Source organism: Oenanthe melanoleuca, chromosome 2 (genome assembly GCF_029582105.1).
Source record: "Oenanthe melanoleuca isolate GR-GAL-2019-014 chromosome 2, OMel1.0, whole genome shotgun sequence".
NCBI lineage: Eukaryota > Metazoa > Chordata > Aves > Passeriformes > Muscicapidae > Oenanthe > Oenanthe melanoleuca.
Genome location: NC_079335.1, coordinates 2,397,718 through 2,424,576, shown reverse-complemented (window position 1 = coordinate 2,424,576; position 26,859 = coordinate 2,397,718). Strand labels below are relative to the sequence as shown.

Here is a 26,859-nt window from a genome sequence, read left to right as displayed (position 1 = left end):
CTCTGTTGTACTTTGGCCTGGAAAAGCAATTCTTTAGGTAAATTTGACAATCTGCTTCACCTCTGAGCCCTTTATGCCCTGCACAAAGGCTGAGGTTGCTCTTAAATTGCCATGCAGTAGGAAATGGGTAAGTCCTTATTATTATGTTCATTTAAGCCCAAATTGAAGCAGTTTATGAAAGGTTTGTGCCCTTCATACTTTTGCTATCAAGTAATAGCTGGGTGGATAAACCTGCTGGCAAGATTTTGGTAAACTTTAAGCCAAGATGGGCAATATGTATGGAAAAGTAATGTCAGATTGTAATTGGGAGTATTTGAGCTTGAAATGTGCCTCTAAATGGGAGGAGTGTCTAATCAAGAAACTGATACTGTGCTGAGTGTGATAACAGCCAGCCAGAACTCAGCCTGCAGCTCCATTGCTCACTGCCTACCTGCCCTGCTCACCACAAGAATATACAGAATATATTCAATAAATCCGTGAAAGCAAAATGACTCCACTCTTTTCCCACAAGTGAGACAATGCTTTCATTTTCCATGACAAATGGTTCTTTTCCCTCTTTTAAACATGGCAATCATGCCAGCATCTCCCCAGGTGGGGAATATCCGACTGCTGGGGCCACTTTTGATTTTGTTTATATCAGCTCAGTGCAGCTGTAAATCCAGGGGCTGTTACAGCTTCACTTTCCAATCAGCTGTGAATGAGTTGGGGGTTGGGTTGGAAGCTGATTCCTGGAGGGCTGCTTGAAGATCTTTGCTCCACAAAGAGGGAATTTGCACCAGAGATTCCCCAGTGACCAGCTGGGGATGGAAACACGCTGGACCCCAGATTGCAGTGGGAATAAAGCTGGCATTATCCTCATAACAGCAGAATAACCCAAATGGCTGAAATCCCTTCATCTTCTTTTCTTAGCCAACGTGCCCCTGAAAGCCTCTGAGGACTGGCAGTAAACTGGGGATGTTTTACTCCAAGATTGTTGGTTCAGCTTTAGTTTGGGTCAGGAGCTATTGTCAGAGCAGGGATCTTCAGTGATTGAATAGTGAGAGATGGGAGCATCTGCAAGTAATAATTAAAGTTTGTCCAGCCTGGAGGAAACTGAGGGGAGACCTCATTGGGATCTGCAGCTTCCTCATGAGGGGAAGCAGAGGGGCAGCACCAATTTATTCTCTTTGTGACAGTGGCAGGACCTGAGGGAAAGGCTGGAGCTGTGTCAGAGCAGGGTTAGGCTGGATATCAGGAAAAGATTCTTCATCCAGGGGGTTCTTGGACACTGGGACAGGCTCCCCAGGGAATGGTCACAGCCCTGAGACTGAGAGAGCTCAAGGAGCTTTTGGACAATGCTCTCAGGCAGTGGGTGGGATTGATGGGGTGTGTTGGACTCCATGATCCATGATCCTTGTGGGTCCCTTCCAGCTCAGGATATTGTGTGACTCTCTGAATTAAAGGGTCTGGGATAAAGGCATGGCTTGTGCAGTCTTTGCACAAATTTTCATTCCCTGTGCTTTGGAGGAAGGTTTTCCTTAAGGACTGCTCTTCAGCAGGCCAGGGGAGAGGGAGGGTGGATATTTGCTCTGTGTGGTGGTTGGCAGATGGGTGATCTCAGCATCTGGGCAGGAGCCATCCTGCAGGCACCGAGACCTCAGGTGTTGCCCCACTCCTCAGGCAGGTCTCTCCAAAGGGCAGGATGCACAGAAACGGGGAAAGAACATTCCCCCATGCTGTGGGGAGAGCTGCTGGTCTGGCACCACTCTCCAGCACACCACAGTGTAAAACAAACAGCGGGCTGGTTTGGAGTAATTTGGTGAAATGCTGTCGCCTGGCATGGAACCAAAATACTGCTTAAATCAGGATAAACACAGTCTGGATTCTACTCTCATTTTCCATTCCCAGTCTGCTATGGACTTATTTTATTTTAGCTGTGTGTAAATCTTAGCACATTTCCTGCAAGGTGCTCAGCTGGGAAGTTGCAAGGGATGAGAGCTTTGAGCTTCCGAGTCAGTTCTGGAATTAGAACTGGTTGTTCTCTGTGTAGCACAAGGAAAGGACAATTCCAAGCAAGAAGGTGCAGGAAAGAAGACTCATTTTTAAAGTAGTTACAGAGCATATGTCCCTGTGGTAAAATAATGCCAGTAATGGTAATAGTGGTAGTAGTAACAATGATTATTATGATAATGATAATAATTGTAAGTTCCATGGCAGAGGCAGCTCTAGGACAGGAGCACCTCCTGTAATTACCCCTAATAATTAATTTTTATAATGCTCCCTGGATTGTGTCTTAGCTTGTGGCAGCCAGCAATGTTCAGGACGTGGCATGGTCCATGAATCATAAAATCATTCAGGTTAGAAAAGACCTCCAAGATCATCAAGTCCAACCTTCAGTTGAATTCCACCACACCCCCCAAACTCATCTCAGAGTGCCACATCTACTCCTTTTTTTAACATTTCCAGGGATGGTGACTCCATCACTTCCCTGGGGAGCCTGTTCCAATGCTTAGCCACCCTTTCAACAGAGAAATTTTTTCCTAATATCCAAATTGAACCTCTCCTGCTGCATTTTGAGACGATTCCCCCTTATCATGATTTGCCTGGGAGAAGCAGCCCGACCCTCACCTCAGCACAACCTCATTTCAAGGAGTTTTAGAGAATTAATGTTGCACTGAGCAGCAGTATGGTCAAGTCCCCTCTGCTTTGAATATCTATATGAATACCTGCATTGTACCACTTCATCTCAGGGCAGTGGAGTGGATCCTGGAGCATTTGATTTTCCAGGACTGACACGGGGAGATTGAGGTTTGCTGTTTCCCGCAGTGCCTGTGCCACTGCTGCTGCACAACGTGATTAAAGTTCACTTCTGCCCCTGTTTTCTCAGAAGCAAAGAGCTCCTGCCCCTGGAGGAATTGGCCATTTTCATTATTGCCAGCTTCATTGTAGAAAATGGTTTTATTTTCTCTCCTCTGTGCTTTAAAGGGAAAGGCTGGAACAGGACAATTTTTCCATATGCCTGAAAAGCAAAGGTTTAAAAAGCAGACATGCCATCTGACCAGCTCACAAACAGTTAAGCCAAAAGCTCTCTCCTGTCTCTCCTCCATCCTTCCTGAAGCTCTTGCACAGCAGAGAATAAGGTGCTGTTGCTTGATCGTTGTGACACAGCCCTAGGAACCTCCTGAGGCATTTGCACACAGCAGGAATCTAAGCTGAGTTAAGCTTTGGAAGAGAGATGGAGGGGGCAGTGTTATTCCCTTCCATGTCCAGGGGATCAAAATAGGCCCCTGAGAAGATAAAGCCAGTGTTTGCCACCTAAATCAGATCAGCTGAGAGGCCTTTGAAAAGATTGGCTTAAGTGATGGAGCTGTGTGTGTCCACAGCTGCCCTGTGGGCGAGCTGGGAATGGACCCTGGCTCCTCACACTGGTTCCCAACCCACAGCTGGCAGAGGGATGCAGAGTGACTCAAGGCTCTTCATCACAACTCCATAAAATTTCAGTATTTTCAGGGATTTCAGTCACTTGGCTGAGCAAGGTGCAGTCAGAGAGGGACAAATCAAGGGAATAAAGCTTAGAGTGTTTTAAAGAATGATGGTGAAAATGGTTGGGAGCAGCTGGCTGGTCAGGAGGAGAGGGGTTCCTCAGCATTAAATGAGCCTGATCTGTCCATCCTTGACATCAGGGCTGGACATTGAGGTGCTGGGAGAGCAGCCTGGGAATTCCAGTGTGGCAGTGGTGGTGTTGACTGGCAGGTACATAATGCCCACTGTTAGCTTCTGTAATTCCCTGCCAGCCTGGAGGAATTTATCCTGACAGTTCCCATTAAGGAGAGGCTGAGTGACCACTCCTCTGCTCTGAAAACTTCATCAAAGCTGTTTCCTAAAAGCAAATTGTCACGTTTTATCTCGCTAGCAGACTCAATACCCACTGTAGAGTTAGTGATTGTTAATAAATAGTAGCGTGTTAAGACATCTCTCTGGGTGATTTTTGTGTGCTGTAATTACACAGAATTGCCTGTTAGACCAGTCAAACAGCATAAAAGGAGCCCTGAGCTCCACAAATGTGTTCCTGATAATGGGTGACTATTAGCTTTGACATGGCAAGTCTGTGGTTTTGATAGGAGGGAAGCAAAGCAAGGTGGAAATTCTCTGGACCTGGCTGGCAGTGGCACAAGCTGAGCTGGGAAGGTGTCACATCTTCCAGAAAGAAGGTGTGAAAAGATGATTTATTAATGATGCCCCTAAGGGATCTTCATGCAGGGACCTCAAAGCCCTTCTCAGAGGTCAAATGATGGAGAGGGGAAGGCTCTGGGGAGACCTTGTTTTGATTTTTCACTGTGTGAAGTGTTATAAGGAAGGTGGAGAAAGACTTTTTGCAGGTTTAAATTCAGGACAGAGTTCACTTTAGCAGCCAGTATGGGACTGTATTTTGGGTTGTTGGGCACTGCCATTGCTTCCACAGAGGGAGAGGATGAGGGGGAATGGCTTAAACTGAAAGAGGGTGGAATTATATTAAATATTGGGAAGAAATCTTTTCCTGTGAGGGTGGTGAGGCTCTGGCAGGCTGCCCCATCCCTGGCAGTTGGATGGGGCTTGGAACAATCTGGGATAGTGGAAGGTGTCCCTGCCCATGGCATGGGTGTGGAATTAGATGATTTCAAAGGTCTCTTCCAACCCAAACTCTTCTGTGATTCTATGGCAAAAAAAGGAATGTTTTGGTCCTTTCTCACTGCTCGTCTGCTTTGAGTTGAGTGAAGCCTGTAGACCTCTGGCAAGGCTGACCCACCAAAAAATCTCCTTTCACCACTGGCCCAATCATACCTTCACTAAATCCCTGACATCCACCAAGAGGAGCTTCTGTCCTGCTCTCCCTCTTTCCCTGTCTTGCAATCACTGCAAGAAATTGCTGGTCCAGGGAGAGAAAACTGAGCTTTCCCTTGAGCAGACCCAAGGTACATGGAAATTTCCCATCCCAATGAAGTATAAATGTGATATACACAGGGCCTGAGCCTGGATGAGAAATCCTGAATCTGACAGGACTGGGGATTAAAAAAAATCAGTGTTTTTTTTGGCAGCTGACAAGAGCACATTCACCTCTTGGTCACTCAACCCTCCTGAGTTGTTTTCTCCAGCACTGACACACACCCTTTTGTTCTGGAAGCTGTTTGCTTCTGTAAGCCCTGCTAAAAGCATTATTTTCCAGCAATTTTAACAACTCTTTCCCTGCTTTGACAAGAGCTGTCCAACCAGCAGTGAAATTAATACAGTGTGGCTTAAAAAAAAAACAAAACAACTTCACAGGAGTCATAAAAAGCCTTTGGACCAGTGGCACAGCAGAACCATTCCTGTGCAATTCTTGGAGTTAATCCCACCCAGCTGGTCCAGTTCTGTGTCAGGAGAGTGGAAGGAGCCTGGCTGCTTTGAGCTTGTGACCTGTGAGGGGAGGGAGAGAGACTTGCAAAGATGTAAAGGGCACTCTGGTCACAGCCTGTGGGACAGCTACAGGAATTATAAAACCAAATTCCACTCACTTGTGCCTGGTGGTGTAACAAGGGGGAGAGATACAAACTGTAGCTCGAGAAGTGCATGGAATAATTTAGGTTGGGGGAAAAATCTCTGAGACTGTTGAGTCCAACCATTAACCTGGTACTGCCAAGTTCATGGCTAAACCACGTCCCTGAGTGCAATATCCAGACATTCCCTTAACACTTCCTGGGATGCAGCTTTCACCACTTCCCTGAGCAGCCTGTTCCAGTGCTTTTCAGTGATTTTTTGTTTTTTTCCTGATAGCCAATCTAAACCTCAGGAAAAAAAAACCTGTCACCAATGGAGAGGTGTGCGATGGGAGCTCTCCATCTAGGAGAATTCCCAAATCCAGACAAAGCCATCACCACCCTCACCTGATCTTAGTGCTGGTCTTGCTCCAAGCAGCAAATTGGGTTGTAAAGCTGGAGATGTCCCTTGCAAACCAGAGCTCCTGCAATTCTCTGACTTCATGAATCTTTAATTTCAGAATGTGCAGGAAGTCAGGCTCAAGGCAACTATTCTGAATAGCAAACACGTTTCTAAAACCAAACAAAACCCAGATCCCCCCAAACTCCAAACTCGTGTGCCTGTGTTTGATTTCAGAGCAGAATAAATGGCTTAATTTTTCGGTGATTTTATTGGTGTGATGTTGTGCCTATTAAGACTTTGTTCAAGCCTTTCTTGGTGTCAAGGATGGAAAAAGCAGAAAGAACAGCTTGGTTGTAAGGTCTGGGGCAAACTGCACAGCATTAAGAAATACTTTGTTCTAATTGGAGCCTGTTTGACCCTGGAGCCAGAGCAGGCTAATGGAAGAAGCACAACTCAAATTGAGTCGCTTTTCACAGCGTTCTGCATAGAGGCAGAGGAGGAAAGGCAGAAACACAGAGAATTTGAAAGGGAGAGAGCCAGAAAAATGCATTAAGAGCAAGAAGAAAAGGCAGAATATGCCACGGGAAATAGCCAAAAGGAAAGCAGACAGAGAAGACAAAGGAGAGCAAAAATCAGGGAGAAAGGAAGAGAAGGGAAAAGCAGGAAGCAAGGTGAAATGGTAGAGGAAAGGAGGAGCTGCTCCTGGCCTGGCAGGCAGAGCAATGAGGTGGCAGGAGAGGCCCCAGGCACAGCGCTCGTTATTTCCATCCTGCCTGATGTCATTGATTGCCTCCCTCCTCCCTGTCATGCCTGCTGACAGAATCCACTCAGAACGACCTGCTCTCTTCCCAGCTGGCCCAGGGAAAAGTTTTCTTTCCAGCTGCAAACAGGCACAGCTTTGTGTTTCAGGGGGTTTTTGGATGGCCCCTGTCAGCAGCTCCTGTCTGGGACCACCTTTAATCCAGGACTTTCCCTGGCCTTTCTTCTGCAAACAACCAGTTTTTTTCCTCAGCTGTGCTGGTGGGAAAATCCCTTCCTTCTCCTACCTTGATATTTTTCTGTTGTTGGCATCTTTATTTTTTTAAGCCAACCTTATTTTCCCATTTTTCCTTCTCTAAGGAGCATTGCCCTCACAAGGTGCAGATCCTGCAGCATCTGACTACCTTCTGTCAGGGGGTTTAATTAGTCAGAAAAAATAAAACAAATGATGATTTGTTTGCTGAAGGGAAGATATGATGGATAGAGAAAGAAGGTGGAGAGGACAAAGAAACCTTAATAATGAAGGAAGAAAGCAGAATCCTGAGATATTGGGGCTTAAGTCTTTAGGTCTTGTTTAGGATAACAGCCTCAAATTGCACCAGGGGAGGTTTAGATTGGATACCAGGAAAAGTTTCTTCACGGAAAAGGTTGTAAAGAATTGAAACAAGGAAATAGCAGAGTCACTCTCCCTGGAAATGATCAAAAAACGTGGATGTGGCACCTGGGGACGTGGTTTAGTGGTCACCATGGTGGTGGTGTTGGGTTGATGGTTGGACTTGCTGATCTTAAAGGTCTTTTCCAACCTTAATTATTTGATTATTCCCAAAGGAGCAAGCTCCTCTTCTTCCTGCAGCCAGTGGTTTTTGTGGTTATCCCCCTTCCTGATGCCAACAAAAATCCCATCAGGGCTGGACCAATCCTTCCTTTTCTGTAGGGTGGAGGGATGAGCTTCATGGCATCTCTTCAGCAGAAGTCTTTCTTCTAGGCACGGGGTTTGTGAAAATTTGTAGGATGAAGAAGGAGGTGCAGATCAGAGTCCTTCCTGTGGGATGGGCTGCAGAGGGACATCAGTTCCTACCCTAAAGCCTGGCTTAAGTTTGGCCAGCCATCATTTGTGTAAGGCCTTGTCTAGGAGCAAACATCTGAGCTAGGAATGATCCAGTACATGCAAAGATCCTTAATTAGCTCAGGATTAGGGCAGGGTTATGGATGATGGGGGACAGTGGATGGGGAAGGCAGTGAGAGAACCTGAGAAGGTCTTTTGGGGTGGAGGGATCTCAGGGAGGGTGTGGAAGGGAGGGAAGTGGGGTGGCAGTGTTGGAATTTCGGGATGCAGCCTGCTCATCTCTCAAAAACCAAACTGTTCCCTCAGTGATGGTTCAGGAATGAGTTACATGTCAGGCTTCCTTTGCTTTAGTGGAGCTCCTCCCCCACTTTTATGCAGTTACCCATGAAAAGTCAGTGAAATGAGCCCTACTTAAATCAAATGTCACAATCCATGCTCATCCCAGGCCACCACTTGTGTGATGTGAACTCAAATTGCCATAAGGGGGGAGCAGGAGAGGGGAAGGCTTGGGGAAGAGCTTGGGGAGGGTGAGCAAGGAGCCATCCATGGCTGAGCATCTTGTGATCCACGTTTTATCACAACCATGCACTCTGTGGTGGGACAGGGCTGTTGTCCACCAGGATTCTGCAGGGGGGAGGAACAGAGGTTTGGCTTCCTGCTCATTGCATCCATCTCTGCCACACCCTACCTGACTAAACCAGAGTCCTTTCCACATTTCAATTTATAAGGAGCAAAATAAGTAATATCAGCACACACCCTGCCTGGATGGCGCCCAAATTCAATTTTGTTTGATGGAAGACAAAATCATAGTGTTGATGTTTTCATTGAAATTTATTGTTTACCTGGTTCCCCCAAAAAAATGCTTCTAACTTTGCATGAATATTTGGCAGCAGTAAATTCTCAGGGTGGGAGCTCAGTCATAGTTGATGTTGAATATCACAGTGACCCATAAGAGTTTAGGGGAAGAATCCACAGGTGAGCTGAAACATCTTTCATGAGCATTTTGGGAATCTCAAAGCAGAGGAAGATGCAGGAGGGATTGGTGAGGCTCAGGTTTCCTCTCTGTAGCTGGTCTGCACCCAGTGAAGATCCCTCAGATCACCTGTACTCCTTTTGGTGCCAGCTGGGTTCTCAAGAATGTGTGTGACATCCCACTCTTAAGGGGAAGGAAACACACAAAATTTTTGGTCAAAAGGAAAGGCAGAAGTCCCAAGTTTAATAAGTGAATTACAGATGGAAATTTTTGTTAGTCTCTGATCTGGTGCAAGCACTCAGCAGTGGGTTTTGGATAAAGGGGTAGAGTGGAAGGGAAAAAGGAGATGGATTAAAGAGGAGGAGAGAGAAACAAAGGGGAAACAGGGAAAGGGAGACAGAGAAATCACCAGTGCTGGCTCCAGCTGATGGGGTCCAGGGCCCTGGGGTGCCCATGAGCCCAGGGAGAACCTTTTCATAGAGAAATTTTCTCTGCTTTGGAGATATGTCTCTCTCTTTCCATGCAAATCATGCACTGCCTGTTCTTCTAGACCTTTCTGGAAATGGGTTGGAGCCTTCTGGGATTTTGGGTGGCCCTGATCCACCCCATAGTCCATGCCCAATTCTCAACCTTATTGCTGTGCCTATGCTGTGCTGAGTTGGGCTGATCTCCAGGCACCAGAACAAGAATTTTTTTTATTTTTATTTTTTTCCCCTGAAAAGTGTTGCCCTACCTGTGCATGGCCCTGAGAGTAGTTAGTTTTGGGGGATTTTTTTGTTTTTAGTTCAAGTTAGGATTCAATGTTTGAGAGGTGTATTTGGACTTGGCTGTTTATTAAATCTTATTTAAAGTATAGAGAGTTTTTTAGTATTTTTAGCTGTTAAGCCAAAAGTGAGAAAATGGAGGTGAATTTAATTAGTTACAAGGTTTTTTAAAGTTTAACCATTTAATTAAGAGCTAACATTTATATTGTTCATACTTTTGACTTAGTAACTAAACACTTGTGATCTGCACTGCAGTACTTTTTATTTAATCAAAAATTACTACTTGGAATTATAAAGAAGAAAGAACAAGAAGGAAGGAAGAGACAACACTTAAGAACTTTTGTTTTGTTTCTTACTTATTACTGTATTTAAAAACCTCAAATTTAAAACCTTTTGCCATGTGAAATTACACACTTCTAACTATATACTAGTGATTCTAACCTTACTACTCAAATTTGGAAGCCCTTTTTAAAGTCCTGGGTTAAAAGCAGTGCTTCCTTGAGGGTCAGTGTCAGAAAGCACAGAAAGTTCAAAATTAGGATTTGGGGTTCCAACATGGCCCCTTCTCCAGCCACATCTTGTTCTTGCTCACAGTGTGTTATTACCAACAATCCTTGGTTGGCTCCACAACAGTCTGTGTTTGTGACATTCACATGAATCCCTTTATTTTCTAGGCTTCTACAGTGTGTCACTGAATTTTGGAAGTTTTTGTTCCATCCTTCCCAACAGCTGCTGCAGGATTCCTTGCAATGGCACAAAGTTTTGTTCCTCATTAATTCCCCCCAGTTGTGAGAGGTGCCCTTGCTCAGAATAAGCAAATAAGAAGGATGTTCCCAAGCCCTCAGAAATTCAGGGACAGTTCAGTTCTGGGTATCAGGGTTGTTGATCTCTTTTTGTGGAGTAAGCCTGTAGTGCCTGTGGCCCTTGAGTGAGTGGGCACAGGTTTGCTGTGGCCATGTGCTGAGCTGGCCAGGCTCCATTCAAGCCCAGCACTGAGCCCTGCCTGGGGTGTTTAGCTCTGCAGAAGGCTCAGTAGCCTGGACCAGAGCTGCTGCAGCCTCAGCTCCATGGCATCCCTGACTGCAGGTTCATGCCTGTCATCAAGTCCTTAGAGGACTGCCTGTTTCATGCCCAAATTCATGCATAATTTACTTTTTTTTTTTTTTTTTTTTTTTTTAAATAATCTCCTGTGCTAAGCCCCTGCTGTGTCAGAAACCATCTCATCTCCATGAGTGAAGTGCAAGGTGCTGGTGCTGTGCCAAGCTAATGACTACCTTGACTGGGCTCCCTGTCCTCTGCAATCACCCTAAACAGAGGGTTCTTGGGTGTCTGTTCTCCTGCCAGCAGAGATCACTGGTGTGGAAACAAGAAACGTGCCAGGAGAAGGAAAAAAACCCTGCAGCAGAGAAATCCAAGTGGGATTGAGCTCCTTGCTGAGGACAGGGCGAGTTCAGTGATATCAGCCTGGCAGATGTTGAGTAGTTACAGCCACAGGATGCAGAGAGCTCCATCAGGAAGGTTACAGCCTGTGTTTGCTCTTGATGTTGCAAAAGCTGATGTTCTTTTGTATTCAGTCAGGAAAAAAGAACCATTCCACACCAGGTTTTCCAGCATGTGTGATCCCCTCCTATGAAAAACTGCTGTGTGTAGTGGTGTAAGAGCAGGGAATTGATGGATGGTGGGTCCCTGGGGAGGGTACACATCTTGTTTTTTCTTCCCTTGCTTCATTTCATCCTTTTCCAGATGAATGTTTGTGGTTGGTGGAAAATTTTCACCTTCTTTTCATCCTCCACCCTTCATCACCGCTGTCCCAGAAGAGCTCGTTTGTAATTGCTCTGTTATTGCTTCATTAATTATCTTCACAGTTTCACACTGAATGTGAAGGGCCTGATCCTCCCCTCATAACCCACACCTTTCACATGCCTGCCTTCCATGGAAATCAGAATTGTTGAAAAAAAGAAAAAAAAAAAAAAAAAAGACTGGGTCAAGCAGAAACAGATCCTGGTCTCCTTCCTTGTTTATTTGTATGCACAGTGTGATGTGAAGGTCAGCTGAATGGACACACTAACAAACAGGAAAGTTCTTGCCATGAAGTTTTGGTGGTAGAACTGGCTGAATTTGTTTTTTGATGTCTCACTTTCTCTCTTTCAGAACATGGAAAAGGTGCTGGTCCCTTCTGTCACGTTAATTGTAGGCTGTGGAGTATCCTCGCTGACACTTTTGCTGTTGATTATCATTTATGTCTCTGTTTGGAGGTATGGCTTTCATTCTCTTCTCTTCTTTTTGGGGAAAGTAACTGTCTTTTGACCTACAGGGACCCTGGAATGTTTGCTCTGTGGTTTTGGGTGTCTGGTGCTTGAGGAGGAACTGTTTGGGAATGAGTGGGCCCTGCAGAAAGTCATCCTGGTGGCTTAGCTGGCATTATCCTCTCCTTTCAGTGCCAGAGAAATTAGCAGAGTGAAATTAGTGCCATGCCCTCATGTGGGGACATTGTCCCATTTCCAAAAGCCTCGTGCTGGTTTCCATGCCTTTGTGTACCCCAGGAAACCTTGTCAGAGGCGAGGTGGACACACACACAGCCTCTTGGCAGGCAGATGCTGCTGCAAGGTAATTCTTTGGGAACATCCAGACCTCCGTGGCCTGCCATGAAAACATCTGGCCTGAAGAACTGGCAGAACTTTTCAGGAGCTTAAGGATGTTAAACCTTAAATCATCTAAATAACTCCCTTTGCCTTCAGCTTCAGATGCATATGGGATCCCTCAGTACCTCCCATTGCTGGCAGCTCCTGTACACAGGTCAGGTGGAGCCCAAAATTGTGCCATTTGTGGAGGCTGAAGGGGTTTTGGAGGCAAGCTTTGATGAACAATTGGCCCATGCCCCTGTTTGATACATTCTGGTGACTCTAAGCTGGAGGACCCGAGGTGTGCAAGGGATTTTCTCCCTGTATTGCCTTGAACAAGTTTATCCGTGTCTCTCCTAAATCCATGGCAAACATGCTGAGACCTTCATGGCTCGAAGCCAAGCAAAGACAAATCAGAACCAGGTGAATGTCTGTGAAATCCAAGTGGAGTGGCTGCAGGGAATACAGCTGGGTATTGTTGGTGATCCTTTTGGGAGAAGGGATCAATGTGAGGCTCTTAATTTGTGCAGTTCTTCTTCTCAGTAGGAAGGAAAGGGTAAATTCCATTTGGAGATTGAATTGAGATAACTTTTCCATGCTTTGATAGAGGAAAGAAACAAGAGAGTAAAAACTGAGCAAAAAATGCATCTTTTTTTTTTTAATTGATACTGTGACAGTGCATAGTGGCTGGTTAATTTTGGCAGCTGAAGACTGATCATGATAACATTTATCTAGAACTCAGGTTTTTCCGTGCCTGGGGTATCATTGGATGTGCTCAAGTCCTTGTCCTCTCCTGCTTTTCCTCAGGCTGGGCGGCACTGAGCAGCGCCGGTAGGTGACTTACTGGGGTCACTGGTGTCAGGATCAAGTGGAAAGTTAGGGCAGAAGATTAAAGAGCAATAGTTCGAGCCTCACCCTCTCTTTCCTGTCAGAAACAGGGTCAGGATCTGAAACCCAAGCTCAGACATGAGGCTGAATCAGTTTGGAGCATGCCGGAGCCATTTGGAATAACATCATGTATTCTTTTCCAGGACTGTGCTCCCCCCTACCCCTCCAATATTTACTGTTATTGAGGACAGTAAATTGCCTGACCTGTTTCAAATACGTTCTGTTTAATTTCTCATTCCACTCTTTGCCTTATGCCTATGCCCAAAACGATCAGCAGGAATGGGAGGACACGTTTATGGGAGGCTTGAATGGGTATTTCTGAGCTAGCCAAGGATGGACATGCATTTCCAAGTGATCCTGAGACCAGCTATATCTTGATTAAAGGGCTCTCTATCCTGAGTCCCTCTGTGTAAATATTTGTAAAGCATGATGGGGTGATCTCTAGAATTTCTCTTTGGTGCGCTGAGTTTGTTGCATTTCTTCTCTGTAGATCATGTTTTCATGTTTTCCAAACCTCACAGCATCCCCGTGGCTGAGCCCTGAGCGCTCTGTGTGTCCTTTTTATTTTAGGCATAGCTGCTGGACGTGAATGTGCTTTCCTATTAATGGTCTCGGGAACTCTGTATTCAACATTATCTCCTGGCTCCCACTTTGTTTTTCCCCAAATGTTGTATATTCTGATAGACAGCAGCTGGAGGAGTGCTTAGAAATGGAATCAGCAGTATTATTGTTTCTAAAATACAGGAGCAGCATCAAAGCAGCTCTTTTCCACCGTGCTGGAGAGAAACTCCTCCTGTCCTGGCTGCCTGATCTTGTGTGGAGAGCACTCAGCAGAGCTCAGCTGTTTTGGGGAGCTTTGGCCGGAAAATTTCCCATTCAGAGCTCCGGACAAAGGCATCTGGAGCATGCATCCATAGACCCAGCTTGAGTATGAAACACTCCTGATGAATAAGCTCGCTGAGGCTGACAATCTGGAAGCTTTCCCAGAATTTTGCCCAGCTAGGGTTTGTTTGTATATGTGGGAAGCAGAAAGGAAGGCAGGGTGAGAAAGAGGGAGAGGAGCGCGGTGAAGAAAAGAGGGGCAGAGCAACAGGGAGGTGATCCCAGCTTCGGGCTGCGTGTCAGGGAGGAAATGAATTTACCCTCCACTCCCCACTGAAAACCCCCAGATAAAGGCTGCTCCTTGGTGGCACCTACTCAGCCACTGGCATGAGTGGCACGAGCTTTTGGAGGCGAGTGATCACTTCAGGCACGGCCAACTTGGCACGGCCCTGCTGGAAACTGGAAGTCGCTTCTGTTCGGCGGCTGTTGGTGGCCTGTTGGTGGCCTGACTCCAGTTCCCAGCAGACAGATGGCTGCAAAAATCCCTGCTGCAGATGGTGCATCTCTGGTCTTATTAGCAGGCTCGACAAGAGGGGTCAGTGACACAGTGGTCCACAGGAGTGGGGTGACCTTGTTCCGTCTCGGCACTGACTGTCCTGGGTCACAGCTGGAGGCACAGTCTGTGTGTGGGCCACGTGCTCCACCATCCTGTGGAAAAAGAGGGGGAATTGTGAGAAAAAAAAATGGAAAACTGGCATGGAAATGAAAAACTAGGGGGAGAAGCCCAACCACTGGGGTCAGAACAGGTGAAATGTCAGCTCTTTTCCAGCAGCTCCCTGACACACTGGCATTTCAGGAGTGCCCTGATGTGTTTTCCACCCTGAACTCATTGTGCTCAGCAGCCTCTGGAGTCAGTGACCTTTCCATAGCACAGGATCGATGCTGCTATTGAGCAGCTCATCCACCAGCCCATCAGCCTGTGGGGCAGGGCAGAGCTCTGTGCTGCAGCAGCTGGGTGAGTGCTGATCACTGCCAGAGAACAGCCCCAGCTTTCCTCACTCCCCAGGACTGATGGAGTGGCTGTCAGTGAGCTCTGAGGGGCTGTTAGCACTGCCTTTAAACCCTGAGCTGGGGATGCTGAGGCACTCCTGGCCCTGGTGGGAGGTGGCAGGGATGAGTAAGTGGCTGTGTGAAGAGGGATGTGTGTACTCACGGTGAGAAAGCAGCAGTGACTCAGTGTTTGTGGAGAGGAGAGGAGTCTAATGGGGCAGAGGAACAGACTGCAGGCTTTTCCCACCTTTTCCATCCCTCTCAGGGCTGCAGGGCTTCCTGCAGCCTGTGGGCATCCTTGCTGGTGACCAGTGACAGCACCTGAGGGAATGGCTGGAGCTGTGTCAGGGGGTTTAGATAGGCTATCAGGAGATATTTCTTAATTCAGAGAGTGGTTTAGCACTGGAACAGGCTCCCCTGGGAATGGTCACAGCCCCAAACATGCCAGAGCTCCAGGAGTGTTTGGACAACACTCTCAGGCACAGGGTGGGATTGTTGGGGTGTCCTCTGCAGGGCCAGGAGTTGGACTTGATGATCCTTGTGGGTCCCTTCCCACTCAGGATACTCTATGATTGTAGGACAAAGACTGGAGAATAAGTTGCCTAAATTAACAGTGAGTTTTCTCCAGTTTTGTGGCTGACTACAGCATATTTTGATAAATAGACAGATTCCCTGTGTCAGAAGAAGGATAGCAAGGCAGCACCCTGGAGTAGTTCTGTCTTTGCTGCAGATGTGTTTTTGGGCAAAACCCATCAAGTTCTGTGTTTTTTCCCCCCTCTGATATGAATTCCTGACTTCTTTGGCCAGAGGGTCAGGAGAGGAATGGTGATTTCTTTCTGTGGAGCATCCTGTGCTGGAGAAGAGGAAGTGGAAGGAAAGAAAGCAAGCATGGCAGGAGGTCTTCTTAGCATTCTGACTGAGCAGAAACTTAACAAGGAAATGTTTGGAATCCAGGTCAGGCTACCACGGAGGGCTCTGGAAGAATTGCCCAGGAATGCAGGGTTGAATTAGAATGGTCAGAGTGAGCTGTGTTTGAAACTGATCAGGGATGTGAAAGGCATCAAGAATGGGTTCTGGAGGTACATCAGCACCAAAGGATCTCCCAGGAAAGTGCTGGCCTGGTGTTGAATGGGACAAGCCTCATGGATAAGGAAGTTGAAAAGGTGAAGGTACCCAGTGCCTTTTTGCAATGTTCTACTGTTCTGTTGGCTCCCAGGCACCCAAATTCCTCCACAGAGGCAGAACCCAGGGAAGAAAACTGAAGAAAAGAGAGATGAGGACTGTCTAAGTTGCCTGGATATTTGCAGATCCATGGGATGCATTGAGGGAGATGTTTGGTGTGACTGTGGATCCACTCCCTGTCCCCTGAGCAGCATCCTGAAGGCTGGAAGAAGGCAAATGTTGCACCCACCTTTAAAAAGGGCAAGGAGGAGGATCCAGAGAACAACTGACTGGTCAACCTACACGGCCCCTGGGATGATTAAAGAGCAAGTAGCTCTAAAGGTTATTTCCAGGCAAAATGATGGGCAAGGAAGTGACTGGGAATAGACAGGGAGGATTTATGGAGGACAGGCTGTGCCTGGCTGCCCTGTTTTCCCTTTGGGATGGGATAGCTGCTTACATGGACAGTGGGAAGAAGCAGCTGGTGTGGATTTTGACACTGCCAAGGCCATTATTAACACAGTCACCAAAAGCATTTTGGTATCGAGATTATGGAATTATGCACTGGATTGCTGGCTTTATATCTGGATGGAATTCCTGCAGGATTTGAGGGTAGTGGTCAAAGGTTTGAAGCCTAATCAAGAGCTGGTCACCTCTGGCCAGGCTTGGTAGAGTGGCCAACATTGTTTAATGTCTTCTTTAACAACCTGGGCAATGTTTGACACTCCTGAGGAAAAGGATTGGATCCCCCCCCAGTTCCAGAGATTCCAGCACATTGCAGCAAGTCCAGTGGATGCTGAGGGAGCTGGAGAATGTCAAAGGAGGCAAAGGGAAGAAACCTGGAGAAGAGGAGGCTGTTAAAGAGCAGTCATGGAGAAGCCAAACAACTTGCAGAGGTAGGCAGGGAAAGGTCTAGAGGCACCAGCTGCAGCAGGAAAAGACCCAGCTGGATATAAAGCAAAATAATCCTTCCCCACAAGAGCAGTTAAGCTAAGCAGTTTAGTGCTGTAATAAGTCAGCCAAGAGAAGTGGAAGCGTTTCTGTTCCTGGTGATTTTCAAATCTCAATCAGACGAGACCCTGAGAAACCTGATCTGACTTGGAAATCAGTCCTTTTTTTGGGCATGGCATTGGATTGGGAACTTGAGAGTTTTTTTTTTGCTTTCCCCAACCTAAATTATTCTGATTCTGTTCGTTGCCAATCCTCATCTTGTTCTTTGAGGTTCAGGGATCTGGAGAACGAGATAAATTCTCAGGGTGTGAAGAGGAGCAGGGAAGAAGGAGAATTGGTTTAAGGGGGCTTAAGAGGGAAAAAGTCTTAAGACAGCTGGGTTATCTCCCCTTACATTAAAATACAGATTTATGGTTAACTTATTTCTTACCTTTTTCTGACCAGTGGAGGCTTGAAGAAGTTCATGCTAATAGCAGTGGGATCACAGTGTTGCTACACAGATTTATTACATCTCTTTCCCACCAGGACAGAGCTCAAATCTCCTTTTCTAGAAACTACTGACTGGAAATTTGATGTTTTACTTCACACAGTCAAAGCATAAAAAGATTGAGGTCTCAGTACTCTCCAGTCACAAATGGAGCAGGGTCCAGGTGATGCCCAGCATTGTCTGGAGCCCAGTGAAATCAGGAAATTTGGGATCAGCTTGCCTGTGGAAGGAACCAGAAGCTCATCTTGCAGCCTGTCAACTCAGTTTCATACTGAGCTGGGATTTTACGTTTTGCAGCCTGTTCTGGGGCTGGGAGAGTTTAAGGGAGAACTTGCCATAAACCAGACTTCCAACAGATTAAGTAGGAGTTCAAGCTACTTTTGCTTTTTTTTTGTTTTTGTTTTTGTTTTTGTTTTTGTTTTTTGTTTTTTTTTTTGTTGTTGTTTTTTTGGTTGGTTTTTATTTTTGCATCCAGGAAAGCATGTCTTCACCCTTCATGTTTGTCTGAAGGTACAGCTCAAGGGCAAGCTGAAAAATCAGAGTTTTACAGCCTCCCTTAGGTCTAAAGCACAGATTTACCCTTGGCAGAGCACACATGTGCTGTAAACCTGTCCTGCCCTCCTCATCAGAAACTCAAAACTCTGCAGCCAAGGCACGACCAACTCACTCTCGCTAAAATTAATTAATGAAATTAAATTCCCAACATAAATAGTTGATGTACTGGAATATAGGAAATAATCCTGCATTAGCCTCCAGGGATGAGCTGGTTGATTAATACATCTGTTTCTAATTTATATAAGCATCAGCATCTCCTCTTCACTCATCTGGCATTCAGACAGGGCACTTGCAGCATCTCTGAGATAATTCACGTGTGTGAACGTTGGTGTGGTCAGATCTTGACTCAGTCCTGGAGGATTTGCACCTTTGCAGTTCCTTTTTCGTTTTATTGGGTACATAAAAGTGCCTTCAAAGAAATTCCCCTCCGTAGCCAGTGGTTTGAATTAATTGTGGTGCACTTACCTCAGCAGCGAGCCTGGTGCTGTGCTGCAAATCAGAAATGACAAATAGCTGGCTCCTGCAAGGTGCTGAAGGCAACAGTTCCCTAACTGCTGTCCCTGATGTCCCCAGCCCACAGCTGCAGTTACGTATTTGGCCTAGTTTGGAGAAGTGGTACAAAAAAAAAAAAAAAAAAAATTAAAAAATAAAAATAAAAAAAAAAGCCAGAAATGCTTCTCAATGCTTCTCACCCCAGGAGGGGTTGTTAGGCTGAAGGAAGGGGAATGCTGAATCACACACACTTTGTTGTCAAGGTGCATGTGTTTGTAATCTGCTTCCATCTCCAGCATGCCTGTGGCTCTTGGTTGGGAATCTTTTCCGTGTGTTGCCTGTTTGTTTTCTTTCAAGCTCCTTTCCAAGCCCCTGTTTCAAGTAGGCAGAGCTGAAGAAGATTTGCAGCACTCTACTGTTTTAGGAGGGGCTCAGACTAGGCTGGCCCCTCGTTTGTTGGCTCCTAACTCCAGCACTGATGGGGGATGATGGAGAATCTTCTCCCCCTTCCTTCCCCCCTCATTCTTGCCTGGCTAGCACATAAAACCTGCAGGAAATTGGCAGTTCTGTAGAGCCTGGCCTGGATTGCTGCTTTTCAGAGGTCACCCAGGGCAGGCTGTGACAGGGTGGGTCTCCCTCCCCTCTTCTCTCACTGCAGGTACATCCGCTCGGAGCGCTCCGTCATCCTCATCAACTTCTGCCTCTCCATCATCTCCTCCAACGCTCTCATCCTGATCGGGCAGACCCAGACCCGCAATAAGGTAAGGGATCCACTGGGGCTTTGTCTATTTGTTTGCTTTCCCCCTGATTTAGCACTGAAATGATCCATTCAGGCAGCACTTCCTCATTTTTCCTCCATCTGTTAATTAGCGACATGTCAAAGACACGGCTAAATGGCAGATTTCAATTTTCTCTCTCGCTCTCTCTTTGATAATTTGTCAGCATCCTCAGGGCTTTGATTAAAACCAATGTGATATTTTTGAATATCTGCCTCGAGTAGCTGGCACATGGCACGGTGAAGAAGCGTGGTGATTTGCAGGGCTTTAACCATTTTATTTTCAAAAAAATTACAAAGACAGATTGAGAAAAGGCTTTAAAAAAAAACCCCAAACAAACAACCTCTCAGCTTTACGTTTATTTCTCCAGCAGTTTTTGTACTCTGAGCTGAAAGTACTTAGCAGATGTTAATGAGAACAGGCACAAAACTGTCCAGCCTTTTTTGGGAATGCATTGCCAGGTGCACCATGAGCACTGCAGGGCCACGAGGGACTCGGAGCAGATCCCAGAGCAGCTCCAGCAATCCAGGCAAGACCCAGCATGGTTTTCCAAGCCATGAGCACTGGTTGCTCTCTTCCCACAGACCCAGCTGGAGAGGCATGTGTTGCCTCCATGACTTTTTTCCAGCTTGAGCATTTTCAGGTTCCCTGTTGACGTCTGGCATGACAAATCGCTGCTCACCATCAGTATTTTCCTCTTGTAAATTTTCCCCTCTTCCCAAATGCTCCAACCATCATAATTCTATTGAGCCAAAAAACGTGAGGCAAGATGCCTCCTCCACTCTTTCTGCTGCCAAAATCACAATCAGAAGTCAAAAATTAGTTATTGCTTAACAGGAACCAGTGACCAGCTGGGTTTTTTGAGCCCCTGCTTTGGCAGCATGAGCATGGTGTCACTGTTGGAAGCATATCACAAAGAAATTCTTCCCCATCAGAGTGGTGAAGCACTGGAACAGGTTGCCCAGAGAAATTGTGGATGCCCCAACACTGGAAGTGTTCAAGGCAAGGTTGGACAGAGCTTTGAGCAAAGAGAAAATCTTCCTGCCCATGGCAGGGGGTTGGAATGAGATGATCTTTAAGGTCCCTCCCAAAACTCAACCCATTCTATGATTTTATGATTCCTGCAGAGAATCTGAAGGATTTTGTGAATCAGGGACTCATTTCTACAGAAAGCCCTTTGGGTGGGGGTTAGGCTGTTTTAGGAAAAGCTTTTCAGCTGCTGGAGCCCTGTGTGTGTAGAGAAATGTGGAAACAAGCAGCCAGCCCTGCTCCTGCTACAAGGTGCTCTTCAGAAACTCCCTTCCCAAAGCAGAACTATCTTCCAGTGCCAGCATGGTTGGCAAGAGGTGGAGAGAGGGTGACCCAAGCTCCTGCTTTCCTTGGTTGTGTTTTCTGCCACACCAAACGTGTTCTGGAAGCTTCTTTCCATGGAATGAAACACTGAGGGATGCTCAGCAGGACAAACCACAGCTGGACCTCCTCTTTGGTGGTTCTTCTTCACCTCAGGATGAGTTGGATGAGTTCCTACCCCCACCAGAGCCCGGTTATGAACCCAGGTTCTCCCTGGTGGTTGTTTTGTGACTCTGGGAGTTCACTGTGGGAGCTGTTGGTGGGGATTCAAAGCTCCCACAGCGATGGCAGGAGGCAGATTAGCTCTTTGCACATCCATATGCATGAAACCCCAGAAATAGAAAGGTTATTCTTGGATTTCCTCTCAGCCATCTAGTAAACAGTCACTGGCAGGCAACAGAGAAAGAAAACCATACAGAGGAGAGACGAAGAAGCATAAATTAAGATTTTATTCACATTCAATTATTGATAATAGAGCGCCCTGAAATTGGTGATTGATTTATAATTGCGGCTTCTCCAGAAGATTTCTGTGGTATCAGCTTGCCTGGAAATGTCAAATTCTCCCTGGATTTCCATCCATGTAACCTCAAAGGCGAGATTCCACGCCTGGATTTGCTAAGCCTTTTGAAGATGAAAGGCCTGGGAAAAGGCTAAAATAAATTACAGTCAGCAATCCAGGGATACAAAGGAAAGGGATGCTGCAGGATGTGGCCATGTCTCCAAGGCTTGTGCTGGAAGGGAACAGATTTCTCCTCTTAAATGAAAACAAGATCTAATGGCCTTGACAGACTGACAAGCTCTGCTGTATCTTGGGACATCATATCCCTGTGCTTAGCCCTTCATGGGGATATTTGGTTTTCCCCACAAGGAAGGGAAAACCTGCAGCAGAGGTTGCAGAAGCAAATATTTGCTTGCCTGTCAGTTGGCCAAGTTCATTTGAGGCGATGAGTTCATCCTGGTCCAGCTGAGATGTGCATGTTTCTCTTGTCTTCCCCTCCTCTCTTCTTCCCTTTCTATCAAAGCTACTCATTTGAGAAAAAAAGAAACCAACAAACAAACTCAAATGTATGTCCGTGTATAAAATAGTAAAGCAAAGCTTTTGTCTCCCCTTTGCAAGGAAGAACTGTGTTGGTTTGAAACAAAATCAGAAAGGCAACGTGAACATTGTTGTACCTGATATCAAAAAAGAAAAGGTTCTAAAATAACAATCTCTTAAAATCCATTCCAGAAACCATCCACTGTTTGTAGCTGTTTCATATAGGGTTTGTAACCTGATGAATAGGAACCACCTTTTTTTAGGATTCTGGTAAAATGTGAAAATTACTGGGCATTATCATATCAAGCTGTGTTATTTGTACTAAACTGTCATCCCAAATCCACTTTTAAGTGGAATATGGAGGGATTTGGTGTCAAATGCAAATCTGGAACAAAAAATGCAGTTCCTATCTCAGAGAACACATGGTCTTGTTTTATTCACAGCCTCTGATAACGTCGGGTGGTGCCGGTGGATGAATCGAGAGCAATCCGATAAAATCATGATAAAAGCCTCTGTGCATGAGAGCTCTGGCTTGAAAGATGCTGCTGGTTGAAAAAAGAGACAAAAGAGAAAGGTTCATTGACCGTAAAGCCAAGTCCATGTTTCCCCATATAAGTCAAAGCAAAGAAATTCTTGATTATAAACCTCCCCCTTTCCCGAATGCCTGAAGCTTTTTTTTTTTTTTTTTTTTTTCATCCAGAGTCACTTTTTAAATCTATTTGCTCTCTCTCTTCTCCTCAGGAGCCACTAGAGTTTCTTCCCATCACTTTCTTCTTGAGTACATTGATTCACAGTTTTCAGCTCACAGATGGGGGGAGAGCTGGCTGAGTGAAACAGAGCGGCACCAATTTGCACCAGTGAAAGATTTGGCCTTGCTGAGTTAAAACAAAGACGAGCTTGTCAGCTTTCCAGTCCATCTCCCTGGCACTCCGGGATTGTTCTTCATAATGCATTTGCCAGTTCTTTCCCCAGTTTAATTTTAAATGGCTTAAGCTGCCTGCATTTCCCTTGTGAGATTTCCCCACCAAGTAGTAGAGCTCACCATTATGAAATTCTTTCTAATCTAGGGGGTTTTTATTTGGGGTTTTTTTTTGTTGTTTTATTTTTTTTTCTCCTGTCTGCTGGTAGTTATGTGCTCTTGGACAACTGTGCCCTCATGTTTGCAGTCCTTTCCCAGCTCCTGGCAGCCGTGGTTTCTCCCAGCTCTCACAGCTTAACTCTTTCATTCAACCCTGCTTTTCTGGCAGGGGCACCATCCAAATTGCCTTCCTCAGATTTCATTTCCATGGCTGGGCTGCCAGGGACGTGGTGCTTTGCAAACCTTTTGAGCTGAGATTAGTGCACTGTTAACTAACTACTCCATCCCCCCTCGCCCCCTGCCTTGCAAGGATCATGGCAAGAGTTTGGATGATTTGTAAATTAAATAGATCCTGATGAAGCCAAGAAAGCACCAGGATGGGATGTGTGCTCAGACTTCTAGTGGAAGGTGTCCCTGCCTGTTTGGGGGAGTTGTAATTAAATGATATTTAAGGTCCCTCCCCACTCAAACAATTCTATAATTCCACAATTCTCTTAAAGTGTTAACCATGGCCTTATCCTAAAGCTTGTGCTTAAGAGCAGCTGATTATCACATAGTACTTAAATTTAAAGCTTTGCTAGGTCAAAAGCTTTGCTAGCTTTGCCCCCTCTTAGAATTATTTCCATGTCCTGATATCCATGACTTTTCCTTCCAGGTTTGGAAGTGTTATGAATACATGACATATTGTTGGCTCTTTGCAAGTATTGGGATCAATGCTATATGTATAATGTTAAAACAGCATTTCTATATGGATATAGTCTTGGTTAATAGAAAAAGTTAGACATAAGTTTTTTAAAGATAGTGTGCTTAAACTACCTGTTTAGTCAAAGATAACAGCCCGTGAACATGTGATGGGGACCCCTGCAGCTGGCAAGACAATTATCAACATGCACTGGCTGCACCACCACCCAAATTAAAAGGGATAAGGAGAGGAATAAAACCACAAGCCAAGAAACACACATGCACTAAAAAGGCAGACCCAAGGAGTGGCCATGCTAAACAGTTCCCAGAAACAGCTGACCATGCATGAAGGTCTATGAGCATGTAACAAAGTGATGGATTGTAAAATGTATTTAAAGGGGTGTTCCCAAAGCAGGGTGTGCTCTGGGCAGCATGCCCAGCACCTGGCCGGTTTAACCCTTTGCTTTATGTATGTCTCCTCTTGTCTTTTTATTAAACCTTGTAATTCTCCCAAAACAGTGAAAGGTGTTTTTCACAGAAGCGTCTCGCCGCGCCTCCTCTCTGCTCCCCGCCGCTCCTCTCACGTGTCCTTTCCTCCTCTCCCCAGGTGATCTGCACGCTGGTGGCGGCTTTCTTGCACTTCTTCTTCCTCTCCTCTTTCTGCTGGGTGCTGACCGAGGCCTGGCAGTCCTACATGGCCGTGACAGGCCGCTTACGGAACCGCATCATCCGCAAGCGCTTCTTGTGCCTCGGATGGGGTGAGGACCCGGGGATCAGGAAGGGCTTGCAGCCCTTGCAGGGGCTTCAGGAAGGGCTGAAATGGGTTGAAATAAGTTGAACCTCCTGCCCAGCACACCTGAAAACAGAGGAGTCGAGTCCAGGTTTCAGAGGGTGCTCCAGGGGTTGGGTCTGTTTCTTGCTTTCCACTTTTTTCTCTCTGTCTGTCTCCCTCTGTGCTGGATGTGTTCTGTTGGTAGATGATACCAGCCAGGGGAATCCTGGCCTGGATCAGCAGGGATTGTCCCTCTGTGCTGGGCACTGCTGAGGCCACACCTTGAATTGTGGGGTCAGTTTTGGACTCCTCTCCACAAGAATTGAGGTGCTGGAAAATGTCCAGAGAAGGGAATGGAGCTGGGGAAGGGCCTGGAGCACCAGAAGTGGTTGAGGGAGATGGAGAGGCACAGACTGGAGAAAAGGAGCATCAGAAAAGACCTTCTGGCTCTGCACAGCTCCCTGACAGGAGGGTGCAACCAGAGGCTCTGCTTCTAGCTAAAAGTGATAGAACAAGAGGAAACAGCTCCAGTTGCACCAGGGGAGGTTTGGATGGGATATTAGGGAGATCTGATCACTGAAAGGAAGGCCAAGCATTGGAACAGGCTGCCCAGGGAAGTGGTAGAATCACCATCCCTGGGAGAGCTCAAAAACCCATGGAGAAGTGACATTTAGGGCCATGGTTTAGTGATGGACCTGATTGGACTCAATGATCCCCGAGGTCTTTTCAGCCTCAATGATTTTATGGTTCTAAGATTCTGCAGAGCAACCTGGAGTGGAGCAAACTCTGAAATCCTGTCTCCATGGCAGCAGTGCCTTTCAGAGACAAACAAACTGCGAGACTGCTGCAGATGCTTGTAACTAATTTTTCTCCCTCTGCTTCTCCCGTATGTTTAATTTATTAGCCTTAAATGATGCATTCTGTAGTAGAAAACAAATACAAACCCATAAACCTGGGCTTTCAAAGTGATAACAAGGGTGTGTTTGAGAGGAGCAGCAGCACAAAAAGTTGCTGAGGAGTGAGGAGGCAAAGGAAAGAACGGAGCGTGGCTGAGCTCTATTAATGTCTCATTTTACTACTGAAGTCTCACAATTCACCCCAGGCAAGAGATTTCTGGTGCTTACCAAGCACCCTGATGTGATTTATTCTGGCACATCAAGAGCCATCCTCGTTGCAGCACCTTCATCCCTTTAAGTTTTCCCTCCTAAGCCTTTGCTTACAACAGAGAATAAATTGTGGTATTAAAATCCAGGCTTTGCGTGTTAGCAGGAGCAGAGCCACAATACCTGCAGAGCACAGGCTGCAGGAGCCTGGGTGTGCTCAGGCATGTGTTTATACCTCCTTGGTGACTCCAGCAACATCAGGGATATCAAATGTAACAGACTAATAGCTTTCCTAGGTAATAAAAAGGGATTTTTTTTTTTTCCCCCTAATCTGTAAAAGCTGGGACAGATGGGTGTGTTAGCCAAGGGAATTTTGGATGAGCAACATTCACATTTGTAGTCTGTACAGATTAAAAAAAAAATAAAAAATCCCCCTACATGTGTAGAAGCATAATTTGCACTGCTAGTAAAATGTAGTCAGCTCTGAGCTAGGATGCACTGCTGATAAATGATGCATAATAACCATTTGGAGTAGGTTAGGACAAGAAATGAAGAACACTCTTGCCTATTAAGGCAGCAAGGGAATTTTGGATATTTAGCATCCTGCTAGACTTCAGCTGTAGAGCTGGGATTAATGGCACTTGTAAGAGGAAAGAAGCCGAAAATATGTTTTAAAGAGCATAATCTGAAATAATTAGCACAATTCACTTTGTCATGGGCTGATTCTCCCCCCTTTCCCCTCTTTGCACATTTGCATTTCTCTAAGCCATCGTTGGAGACGTCTTTGCCAAGTTCTCAGCTGCTCTCAGCTGTAGCTCATTGAAGCTGCAGAGAATTTCAGCAGTAGAGAGGATTATTTTTTTATTTCTTTGGTCTCCTCTTGGATGTGAAACTTTGCAATTCAATTTTTAAATTCTTATTAGTAATAATTATTATTATTAATGATTCTTGTCCACGCTTGGACAATGCTTTCAAGTTCATGATGTGACTTTTTGGGTGATCCTGTGCAGGGTCAGGAGCTGGACTTGATCCTTGTGGATCCTTTCAATTCAGGATATTCTCTGATTTAGAACAGACAGATAAATTGTTCCCTGGGAGCAACTCAGTCATCATATTTAGCCCAAATAAAGAAGAAATATTCTTTGTCAGGATTTTTATGACCCTGTTATAGTTTCCACAGCTGGATTTTTAATGCTGCCATAGCTCAGCCTCTGAGTGGATCTTCAGCTGTTTATAACAAGAATGGCTCTTGGGAATTATTAGCAAACATCTTCTCTAGTGGAACATGATTAACACATGGCCTGAGTCTCCTGTGACCTGGAAGTACAAAACTCTTTGAAAGAGGTTTTGAATTATTTACTTGGAATTGTGAGTGTTAAATTCCCTTTGTGCAGAAAGCCCCCAGAGCCTTGCTGGTACTGCCTGTACCACACCAGGTATATTGAACAGGCCAATTAGGAATAAATATCTTGATAATAATAAAAAAAAAAACAGATTAAAATTTGGGGTTTTTTTGGTGGGGATTTTTCCAATCTAATCCCATCTAACTTTGCTCAGACTGCTGACAGCTCTCCCAGAGCTGCATCTCTCATTATGATGC

The 26,859-nt window shown here is 45.8% G+C and overlaps 1 protein-coding gene across 3 annotated transcripts in view; it reads left to right on the top strand.

Moving 5' to 3' along the window:
- The window catches only part of ADGRB1 (adhesion G protein-coupled receptor B1), a 197,992-nt gene that overhangs the window by 121,169 nt on the left and 49,964 nt on the right, over window positions 1–26,859 (top strand). For all 3 annotated transcript variants that reach the window (XM_056485647.1, XM_056485646.1, XM_056485648.1), the window contains 3 exons: window positions 11,588–11,691; window positions 19,122–19,224; window positions 23,992–24,142. In XM_056485647.1, the coding sequence (XP_056341622.1) occupies window positions 11,588–11,691; window positions 19,122–19,224; window positions 23,992–24,142 (358 nt within the window). The remainder of the gene's footprint in view (window positions 1–11,587; window positions 11,692–19,121; window positions 19,225–23,991; window positions 24,143–26,859) is intronic.